The 11,747-nt window shown below is 40.2% G+C and overlaps 1 protein-coding gene across 1 annotated transcript; it reads left to right on the top strand.

Moving 5' to 3' along the window:
* The first annotated feature begins 155 nt into the window (after positions 1 to 155).
* Positions 156 to 11,325, top strand: atp6v1e1a (ATPase H+ transporting V1 subunit E1a). Its single transcript, XM_031285466.2, has 9 exons — positions 156 to 377; positions 860 to 925; positions 1,011 to 1,120; positions 4,617 to 4,683; positions 6,503 to 6,592; positions 8,832 to 8,900; positions 9,015 to 9,109; positions 9,270 to 9,357; positions 10,877 to 11,325. Exons 1-9 carry the CDS (start codon positions 345 to 347, stop codon positions 10,937 to 10,939), a joined length of 681 nt encoding a protein of 226 aa, XP_031141326.1. The 5' UTR covers positions 156 to 344; the 3' UTR covers positions 10,940 to 11,325.
* Positions 11,326 to 11,747: the final 422 nt, after the last annotated feature.

Here is an 11,747-nt window from a genome sequence, read left to right as displayed (position 1 = left end):
AGACTGTTTTTTTGTGCTATAAAAATGGGGAGGGGGTATGCGCCCATATGAATAAAATTGTATTTCCTGAAGAAATAAAATATTTTTTTTTATAAAATTGAAATTGTATTCTATAGTTATGACCGGATGTTTTGTGTTGCAATTGTGTCGCTAGCTCGACGTGAATGCAACAACAAGAAGAGTAAAAGCCCACACACAGTTCAGCATAGAGGATCTTTGGTAAAAGTACTCTGACTCTCGCTCTACGAACTAAAGTGAACTGGACTGCGTATGTGGTCTGGAAGACTTTTTATTTTTTTTTTAGTTACAGTCTTTTAATAAACAAAACATATTTGAGAACAGATATGGCGCTTACCGATGCTGACGTACAAAAACAGGTAACTTGTTTTGACTGAACGACTGAACTAGCTAGCTATTACATTTAACGTTATGCCAGTGACTAACGTTATATCTGTAGGGTTAAACATAACATACGTCAACGCTAGCTAGCTAGATAACGGGCTAAAATCTAAACTGACGTTACATTTGCATGTAACTTTGCCTAATACAGGTTCTTACTAATCTCGCTATCGTGACAGTTTATCTAGTTTGGGTCTTGGACATATGACAGAATTGGGTGCTATAACATAATAATGGCTACAAGTTAATATAGCCAGGTTAATCTTTTAAGGGTAACATAGGGTTAACGTTAACCGAAATCATTAAAAATCGTTCTAAAGCTAACGTCTCTGTTTTAGTAAGAATATGTTTGTTGTGAATTGTGAATTGGTTTGTACATACTGTACATTTAGAAGGTTGACAAACTTTGTAAGACTTCTGAATTTGAACAAACTATTTTGTGTTTTGTCTCTTGTGGCAGATCAAGCACATGATGGGCTTCATTGAGCAAGAGGCCAGAGAGAAAGTTGAGGAAATTGATGCTAAGGTAATTAAAGGCTGTCTGTCAGTCAGTCTTGTGATTTGTGCAGCAGCGACCAGTAATGGGCCTCGTCATACCCATCTGTTTACAGGCGGAGGAAGAGTTCAACATCGAGAAAGGTCGTCTGGTGCAGACCCACAGGGTGAAAATCATGGGGTACTATGAGAAGAAGGAAAAGCAGATTGAACAACACAAGAAAGTGTGAGTTGATGGTCATTTATTGACAGTTTAGGAAAGAATGAAAGTGGTCGAGGGGAATCATTTGCACTTTTACACACACACACACACACACACACACACTCTTAAATTATGAGCAGTGCAGGGGCGATTCTAGGATCAGACCTTTAGGGGGGGTCAGCCCCCAATGAGAATGTGACACGGTGCCTTGCAAAAGTGTTCAGATTTAATAAAATGTTATCAGACCCATATATCTCCAGTTGTTTTTTATTTAAATTAGATAAATAATTTATTATTAATAATAATATTAATAATAATAATAAATTGATTTTATTTTAAATCAGACAAATAGCAGTTAAAATCCTTCCAATTAAAAAAATAAATAAAAGGTTTATATAAAACGTCATCATGTTGAATTGATTCTGAACCAATCAGCTGTTAGATCAGCTGAGAGGCTGACGTTTCCCAGCATGCCCTGGGTCCGCCTGGGTCTTGCAGTCGGTGAAAAGCAACTGCGCTGCCTGTCTCAAACCTGCGGCCGCCTTGATCTCGTGAGGTCATCGTTGCCCACGTGTCTGTGACGTCAGAGCGAGTCGGGATGAAGTCGGACACAAATCTCACCGGCATGCATTGGGCGGCGATCGCTGGTGATCGATTCTGCTCAGACCTGGCTCATCTCCAACGAGCCTAATGTCTGTAGTCTCGCATTGCCAGACCTTCCTCCACAGTGCTGCAGAGGAGGGTCTGGCTAGTCCACACAGCATTCTGGGATGGAAGAAAAACGTGCTCTGGTTTATTGGCATTTCTTTAAACCAATCATAATCGTCATGGGCGGCACTATGTGCAGGACGGTGCCTCTGCAAAATAGCCTCGGGAAGGAACTTGTTTTGGTGGAACGTGTGTACAGTAAAAGGTTGTTTTAGTCGTGCAACAGAAAACTCAGATTGGACAGATAGTCTAGCTAGCTGTCTGGATTTACCCTGCAGAGATCTGAGGAGCAGTTAACCATAGTCCTCAGAAATCCACCAGAACAAAGAAAGCGGAGGGTAACGGACATCCGCCCCAAAAGCGGGACTTCCGACGGAATATCCGGCAGGACCGACGCTATCCCGGAAGGCACAGGTCGGGGGTATTGGTAAACATAATGACCGGTCACTGCTGGTCATTTCAAAGCAGAGCTCCACCAAAGAGCCTGCAATCGTTGCGGAAGGTTATTTGAATAAGAATTTTGGACGTGTGGGGGCGAACTATCTTCTTAGCTGAAGCCGACAACGGGACAATATTTTTATTTTATGTTGGCAATGCAAGCTGAAGCGACGTAGCAGATGACGTTGAGAAGTTGCAGTGAGGAATATTTTAGGAGCACCATTTTCGGCAGTGCAGAAAGGTAGTGGCCCACACTAACTTAGTGTTGAGCCGGGAAACATGGCTAAAAGAGCTCTACAGCGAAAAGATGTGCTGGGCGAGCCGTCAGTCGGTCGAAGCTAACAGAAGCTAGCTGGCGTAAGCTGACCGCTGACCAACGCTACCAAGTGATCGGCGGAGACAGGGAGTACATGTATTTGAAAGAGTCCGGCAGTTGTGGCAGACAAAGGTCCAGTCGGGAGATTGGATGGAGAGTCCACTGAAGTCCACTGCGGTCTGAAGGGCTAATCCTCGCTAGATCACTAGCTAGTCGGGAGGTTGACAGCTAACGTTAGCCAGCTGAAGCTAACAGTCGATCGATGGTGAGTAACGTACGTTACACAGGCTGGCAGCAGCACAGAGTCCAGAGTTGATAAGTGTGTGTGTGTGTGTGGGGGGGGGTTAGAAAGGTGTTGAGAATGACCAACACCTAATCTTAAACTTAGTGTAGCTACTTAATTTGCTACGACCCGATCAGAGGTTACTTAAATTGAGACGTTCAGTCAAAATCAATCATGTCACCTTCAAACGGGATCTCTGTTTGCAGGGTTCAGGCTGGACCCTCCCGGTGATCATGCTGCTCTGGGGGACCGGCTGTACAGTGAGAAGCCGCTGCTGACCGGCGCAGAGCTCTGCCAGAACTCCAACTGCTGTCTGTCCGCGCGGCCGTCTGACGGCATCAGTATTAAATTGAGACAGTTTTATTAGCGGTTAAAAACGTCTCGCGTTAAATAGTAGTCTAATTCGGTACAGTTGGTTTTAACGCCTGATGCAAAGTGTAGGCCTATAGGAGTACACATGAAAACCCTGAACAAGCAGCGTCGCTCTGCTCCGTCTTTCTGCTGTGCCCCATTCACGTAGTAGTTTTACACTATGTAGATTAATCGCAATTAATCTGCGGTTCACATGTATGTATGAACTGTGGTGGTCCGTTACACTCTAGGCTATATTCAACATCACTGATTAAGTAGCCTAAGTCAATCCTACAAACAACTGGACTTTAGGGTCAAGTGTTGTTGTATCCGGCCCATGTCCCGGATGTGAAAGCCTCCTTACTGAACTACTGAATATAATAATATTCCATTATATTTTGTATTTTGAATTGTTACCTGCCACCAGAATTTTGTGATTTCCTTACAATAAATATTGACATTTTTACCATAAATTGGTGCCTAAAAATGTATCAGAATGCAGGAATTGAAGTCATTTACCCTCAGAATTTCATGGGGGAGGACCCCCAGACCCCCTCCCCCCCCGCTTTGTGTGTTCCCGCAAAGACAAATTCTGAGCAAGGAAAAACCCTGAAGTATAATCACAGACAGCCATAAAAAACATTTAAATTGCAGAGTTAGAGTTATAACTTAATATGTACAGTGTCAACCGAGAGAAACACGGACAATTGAACAGACAGTGACAACATACATACTACATACCTACATACTGTAGAGAATGACAGTAGCAGCATACAAACGGCATAAATAAAAATTTGTTATAAACGTGTGCTCTTTAAAAAGTAGAAAGCATTGTTTGCCAGTTACATTAAATGTTTAAAAATCCGTAAATGTCCGTGGGTGGGGCTGCATGGGCGTGGTAATGTGGGCTGGTGTGGGTGTGGTAGTAAGGAGAGAGAATAGGAGAAGGAAGTTTGTGTGAGGTGGACCTGGTCACCACAGACCCAAATCTTCTCAGCTGTTGCTACTGTCATATGCTGCACTGTCTCTTCATGTGGCACTATTATTATTTATATTATAACAAGGTAATGCAATGTGTAATCAAGTGATGTAATGTAAATGCTAAATGCCCTAATACCTCCATATCATGTAAGACTCAATTTCTCCTTTTCTTTGCACAAAACTCTCCAGAAAGTGCCATTTAATGGTTTATTTTAAAAAAAAAAAATGAGGGGGGGAGGGGGCTGTCGCAGCGTCATGGGTACGCCGTATATTTTCCTGCTTTTTTGTCCTTTGCCAATCACACCTATGAATTGTGGTCGCAGAGCAACTTCAAATCTATGTGTTGGGAGAACTGGATATCACGCTGAACAGCTAGGCCTGCTGCGTTACATGTTCATGTCTGCAGATCATTCATTAATTGACTTCTCCTTCCACGCCCACAGCCAGATGTCCAACCTGCTGAACCAAGCGAGGTTAAAGGTGCTGAAGGCCCGCGACGACATGATCACGGTTTGAGATCAACGCTCATATTTTACACATATTCAGTTCATGTTACACGACTGACACATAACTTTTAAATTACAGTATTGATAGATGGGGCGCCTACGTAGCTCGCCATGTGCAGCCCATGTACAAAGGTTTAGTCCTCGCCGCAGCAGCCCATGTTATTCCCCCGGTCTCTCCCCTTTCATGACTTCAGCTGTCCTATCAAATAAAGGCCTCAAATGCCCAAAAAAATATCTTTAAAAAATATAAATACAATGTATATGTATTTTATGTACAACTACGATTAGATGCATGCATATGTGCTTATGTTTTGTCCTATTCGCCACTGAATTCAGTTCCAATACAATGAAGGTGAATGGATATTCTTTTACGGTACTCTGATCATTGAAAAATAGTATTTACTTGTCACCAAAGACAAGCATTTACACAGTACTTACCATACTTGTTATAGGGCTGCATGATATGAGGAAAATATGTAATTGTGATTATTTTGACTGATATTGCGATATGATTCATTTTCATTGAAAATTATTAACATTGAAAGAAATTCAAATGACTATAGTGTGATTTTTGCAAGGATCTGTACCAAACAAAGATTTTTTTCTTTAGTCTGTAGGATAGGATTTGTAGGCCGGGACATTTCTGCAGCACCACAATACTTCATTCAGAATGGTTTGACACATATTTTGCCTTTAATAAATATTGCGTCCCCTTGTGATTTGGATACAGTTGCGATTAATTGTGCAGCCCTACTGTATTACACTGTATAATAGCGTCTAATTCCACAGTATCTGAAGAAGAGTTTTTTATGAGAAACACGTTTATGACTTTAAAGTAGTTTTTTGGCCGTTAGCTAATCATCTGTATCGGAGTTTTATTTTCCTGATAACCGATAAAGTTAATGAATTAAAAAGTGTTGTACTTTGGCTCGGCTCCAGCTCTGTGTCTGTCCCTCTGCTCCGGTTTCACTCAGCACTGAGTCTGACTTCATGTCCCGCCCACAACACTATCGGACTCTCCTTTACTGGGTATTATGTTAACCCTTGGGTTGTCTTCGGGTCAAATTTGAGCCGTTTTCATAATATCTATATCAGAATTATGGGTTTCTCTTTAACTACCTAATTTTAATTATCCCAAAATAACATGGATGATTCCATACAACGCGCTCCGCAAGTACAACAAAAGATCGGATCTCTACTTTCATTGAATTTTGGGTGTTTTATTCAATGTTTCGAAACAGTATCCTTACTGAACGTTGACATATACAAGTCTGTGATTATCCTTCCTTTATATATTATAATATTAGTCTAAATAATTCATAATTTCTGCTTTTTTTTAAATCAAGATTTAGGTAATTTACTATAAATGAGGTTTATTGACCAATAATTCCAAAAATAAGTGTAAAACTAGTGGAAATAAGTTTTTTAGTGGTGTTTGTACATGGTAGTGAAAAGAAGCGTTAAAACGTCAAAAAAAAGCGCCAAAAAGAGACCAAAACGTCAGAAAAGGTGTTGATTTTCAGTTTTGAGCGGGGAGGACCGAATAGAAGACAACACAAGGGTTAAAAGTTTCTTATTTCTTAAATAATTGCTTAAAGCATCTAATCAAAGTTTTGTGTTGGAGTTTGTAACATTCCAAAATCTTAATTTTGACTTAAAGATTTCCATTTTCACTGTAAATGCATATCGGTTCCAAATATCGGTTATCAATTTTATTAACCGCTAATAATCAGTATTGGCCTTGAAAAATCCCTACTTTAAAGTGATCTAAATCATCATGAATCAGTAACATGTTTTGTTTTGTAACTGTGTTCTTGTCTCAGGATTTGTTGAATGAGGCTCGTCAACGACTTGCAGAGATTGCCAAGGACACCGCTAGTTACTCTACCCTGTTGGAGGGCCTGGTGCTCCAGGTAAACTCTCCGAGCCCTATCCTGCACCCAGCGCAGCCTAGCGCAGCGCAGCCCAGCGCAGCCCAGCGCAGCGCAGCGCCCGACGCAAATGACTTTAGTAGTTTAAAGGGATATTTCACCGCTGGAAAGCTGAATATATCTTTAAATTGGGTCACTTATGTAGTATAAATGTGAAAAGAAAAATGAAATTTGTGCCTTCTAGGCCGAGAAAAGCCAGGAAATGTGTTTTTGGCTCATTTGGATGAAAGACACCAAATCCCAGAATGCACTTGCTTCGCTGCTCTGAGTACACTCCCAAGCCACGCCTACCGTTTACAGACAGTGAGACGGTCAACTCAGTTCAACTGTGTTTATTGTCATTTCAACCATATATACGAAACAATGTTTCACCGTGGCTCAAGTGGTTACACAATTCAAATATATAAAAACGACATTATATAAAAACGACATACGAAACACATTATATGCTCCGTAAAGTTCAGCTAACACATACTAGCATTAGCGCTTGGTGGGCTGTAAACACATTGGAGACGAGACAGCAGCTCTCATATTTCAGACACTGCAAAGTTATACATTGTTTGTTGGACTATTTCGTTATTAAATTCACTTCTGATACTTTTTTAAGCGAGAAATCAACTATATAAAGCTCAAATATGGGCCGTTTTACGAAAATTGATGGCTAATTGCAAATTTGGTAAGACGTGTCGGACTTTAGGAGCCCCACACAGTCTGACGAGAAAGCGGCAACCTCCATACCCTGTGAAAGTCACCGGTTCTCGGCTATTGGACTACCAGGGCTCGGGGCTCCGCGGAGCTCCGGACCTGCAAGCTAGGCTATGTGTCCAATTTAATCCTATGGGAAAAGATCGTTGCTACACTTTCGGCATAACTTTCGTATATTTACAGTTTGAATTTCATCACGCCACTTACATAACATATACCCCAAGGTCTTATAAAGCTAACAATGCTGTCCGATTTCAATTTAATGAATTTTTGTGAACATTAGGGGTTTCGTTAGCTGCGACTGTCCCTCCAATCCTATGTGTAAAGGTAGCGGCTAGTTAGCTTCATTTTCGGCGTAATTTGAGTATATTCAGCTACAGTTTGAATTTCGTCACGCCACTTGGTAGGCTGTACGTTTGTAAGTGTGAGTTTCGTTGGTTGGATGTAGTCCAGTTTGTTGTGAGCGGACAACAAACACGATTTTGCCACCCGCAAACTCGTTCAACGTCCCCCGCTGATGATGTCCCTTTACCGGCCAGAGGCTTCGAGCAACACCGCTGGTCTCCATAGCCTGCGGGCGAAGCTGTATCGAGTATTCCGTCTGTAATAAAGTTTCCAGCATATTCTCCGATCTGTACCAATTTATCCCGGTGGTACACGTGTGCGGTAGTTTGAATTCACATAATTGTTGTTCTAAAATTTCCTTCGGGATGAATAAATCTATCTATCTAAAGTTTTGATGCTGAGAAGCCACTAAGCTACGCGAGGATTCAAGATGGCTGACACTCGTTTTGTTTCGTGAAATTTCGTAGAATGTCAGCAGTCCAACCCCCTATGGGCGAGTTGACAACATGCGGAAGTAGGTCCTACTACTGGCTGTAGTCCATAGCCTCTGGGCAAAAAAGCCTCAGATGATGCAAAAATCGTCATTTTGCGTCATCTGAGGCTTTTTTCCAGACCCTCAATCCAGAGATCTCTCCTCTCAGGGGGACATGAGGGAGGGAAGCACGGTCATTCAAAAATACTACTGGGTTTCTACTGATACAAAGCTTAATGCTAAATCGGTGAAGTATCCCTTTAAGACCGACGGAGTTGTCAGTTTCCCGTCCAGCGCCCACGTCGTTTAAATAACAAATGCACCTGCGCCCATCTGTGCGTTACACACACACACACAGGGACGTACAGCAGCACACACACATGCAAAAGATTACAAATGAAAATATTACGGTGCAAATTCTCCATCATAATAGCAATGCTCCAAGGTCCAAACACGCCTGGCTTTTACAGGGAATGGGAGATGATCTCTGATTGGTTTATTGCATGTTACGCCCAAAACACACCTCTGATTAATGAAGACACTAAGTACAACCCTTTTGAACCATGCGCCCGGCGCACGGACCATTTTTTCCGCCGTCAAACTAGCAAAAGTGGATTTGGACACGCCCTAAACGCCCACCATGCTCTTCACTGCAGTTCTCTGTGTTTTCTGAGTTTGGGCTTTTTTTTAACTTTTCAGGGATTCTATCAATTGCTGGAACCTAAAGTTACCATTCGCTGCCGACAGCAGGATGTAGAAATGGTTCAGGTGAGGTTGAGCTGACTAAAAAGTAATTACAAGAGCCTCTGTATATTTTTTTGTCACATGCATGATAGTTGTGTAGTGTTGTGTTTTGTAAGTCCTTGTTTTATTGGTTGACAGGCTGCAGTTAATAAGATCATCCCTATCTACAAAGAGGCAGTGAAGAGGAACATAGTCGTCAAAATCGACCTGGAACGCTTTCTTCCGTCAGGGATGTAAGATGATTTAATGTACTTTAAAATCCACTCTTACTTTTTGATTTTAAATTTATTGTCGGATTTTTATGGTGGCCATGATTGAAAAAGGTCAAAGAAAGGCATACTTTTCTGCTAAGTTTGGTTCTCTCGTGTTTGTGCCTACTTTTTGTTTTGACAGCTGCGGAGGAGTTGAAGTATATAACGATAACGGGAAGATCAAGGTTTCCAACACTTTGGAGAACAGGCTTGAACTTATTGCACAACAGGTAGAGTAACTGTTGCATCTAAAAAATCTTTATACACACACTCTAAATGTAGTTTCTGCTGTTTGCCTGTGGAGGGCAGCACCAACCACTTGGCTTTCCAGTGAGCCTGACCTAAAGGTTGGAGAGTCAAACGGGGCAAATGATTTTGATAATTCAGGCAAGACTGTCATGCAGCACACATATTAACTGTTGTCCTCGGGTCAAATTTGACCCATTTTCAAAAAGTTTCTATATCAGAAATTTGGGTTTCTTTCAACCAAATTGTCCAAAAACATAACGTGGATGGTTCCATACAACCATTACTCTTTACAAGTAAAAGAAATGATCAGTTCACTACTTTCATTGAATTTGGGTGTGTTATTCAATTTTATAGCGTTTGAAAAAAAAAAAAAAAAAAAAAGATCAAAGAACATTGGAAAAAAGTGACAAAAAATGTTGGAAAAAAAAAAAAAAAAGTGCAGAACAATCGACAAAACACATCGACAATAACATCGAAAATTTGTAAAAAAAAAAATAAAAAAAAATAAAACAAATTGACAAAAACATCGGACAAAAATGATGACATTTTTTGAAATTTGAAATTTTGACCCAGAAAAAAAATTAGTTGCATGGTCGATGGGAAGACAACACAAGGGTTAAAGTGGGTGTTACTTCATTGAGCAATGTTTTTTTTTAGAATAGGGAAGCACTGATTCTTTTTTGTTCTGTTGTTTCTGTTTTTGAGGCAGGAACATTCATTGTTTATTTATTATCATTTGTCTTTTGTGAATAATTAAAGTTTATCCATTCATGCTTTGTGTTTAGAGTGCCTGCTCTTGTCGCAGATAAACTCTGAGAGGTATTTGAGAGGAGCTTGTTTTGAGCATGCATCCCAAAATGTTTCTGCTTCCTACACAGCCATGCGTGCAAACAGTCACATAACAATATAGGCAACAGTTTGTAGCTCCCATAGACAGTCCCTCCAGAAAAACGCGATTATGCGATCGCATAATTCAATGCATAATCAGCCAAAGTCCGCATATTTATGCGGGTGCCGCATTTTTTCAAATACGCCGCACTTTCGCCGCATAAATTGCTGATTTCTGCGCAAAATATGCGGGGCTTGCATGATTTCATAATCCCCGCATTTTCGTTGCAAAAAAAGTCACATATATCTTAGCAGAAAGTTGAAAAATGTTGTGTTTACTTCACACAAGAGAAGCCATTTTCCCCTGTTGCCATGGTAACGTTATGAAGTGACGTTATGAAGTGATGAAGTGACATTATGAAGTGACATTATGAAGTGACGTTATGAAGTGACGTTATGAAGTGACGTGAACATCATCGAAAAGCTGCAAACCCCGCGATGAAGCCATGATGAAACTACAGTTTTTGCAAGTTCCCACAATAAAGTTTAAAGTAAAAATAAAGTTGCATAAATATCCCGCATATTCCATCACATTTTAGTAATGTATCTAGGTTTTTACTTTCAGTTTCTTGTACAGTATGTACTTATGTGTCCTGGCTTTCCACCTAACAGATGATGCCTGAAATCAGAGTGGACCTGTTTGGTGCCAATCCCAACCGTAAATTCACAGATTAACTGGATTTGAAGAAAGCAGTGTGGGCACCGGTGGAACATACAGTATGAGGTGACCACAGACCATCGTCATAGTGAGCACGAGTCTGCACAATCACCTACCAAAGAAAACCCTGGTTCACTTAATGGAACACTACTGATGTGTTCATATATGTTTGTATTTTTGTACTAATGGATTTAGTATTACTTTAACTTGTGCACTTTTTATGTTTTTAAGTGCCTTCTATTTTACCTCTACAGGGATGTCTAAAGGACTGCTTTCATTTGCAATGGCATTGCAAATACGTATTCCTTCAGTTGTTTTGTGAAAGCTGTGGCTTTTTACTACTTGATTAACCCTTGTGTTGTCTTCCGGTTGACTGTGCACTTGTTGTCCTTCTGGGTCAAAACTAACACTTTTTATTTATTTATTTTTACAGTTTTAAAAAAAAATAATTTTACAGTTTTTGTCCCTTTTTTCAATGTTTTTGTCACTTTTTTCGAGCTTTTGATGCTATTTTTCACTAACACCACCTTATTACCACTAGTTTTACACTTATTTTTGGAATACATGGTCAATATATTTCATTTATAGGAAATTATACCTAATTTTGAAATGATTAATTATTTTGACTAATATTAGAGGAACCTATGTTGATGGATAATCACAGACGTGTATCTCAAAGTTTAGTCAGGTTTTAAATCCATTTCAATTTTTTTCCAAATTATATAAAATTGAATACCCAAAATTCAATGAAAGTAGTGATCAAGTACTTGCAATTGTACTTAACGTTTTGGGTAATTTGGTTAAAAAGAAACCCATATTTCTCTT

The sequence above is a fragment of the Sander lucioperca genome, chromosome 7, assembly GCF_008315115.2.
Source record: "Sander lucioperca isolate FBNREF2018 chromosome 7, SLUC_FBN_1.2, whole genome shotgun sequence".
NCBI lineage: Eukaryota > Metazoa > Chordata > Actinopteri > Perciformes > Percidae > Sander > Sander lucioperca.
This window is presented reverse-complemented; position numbering and strand designations above follow the sequence as displayed.

What these genes read in the sequence shown, in the direction of transcription:
- atp6v1e1a (XM_031285466.2), top strand. Translation starts at nt 345, where the DNA reads ATGGCGCTTACCGATGCTGACGTACAAAAACAG. An exon ending in CCCGCGACGACATGATCACG is followed by an intron (nt 4,684 to 6,502) that starts GTTTGAGATCAA and finishes TTCTTGTCTCAG; the next exon opens with GATTTGTTGAATGAGGCTCG. An exon ending in AGGATGTAGAAATGGTTCAG is followed by an intron (nt 8,901 to 9,014) that starts GTGAGGTTGAGC and finishes ATTGGTTGACAG; the next exon opens with GCTGCAGTTAATAAGATCAT.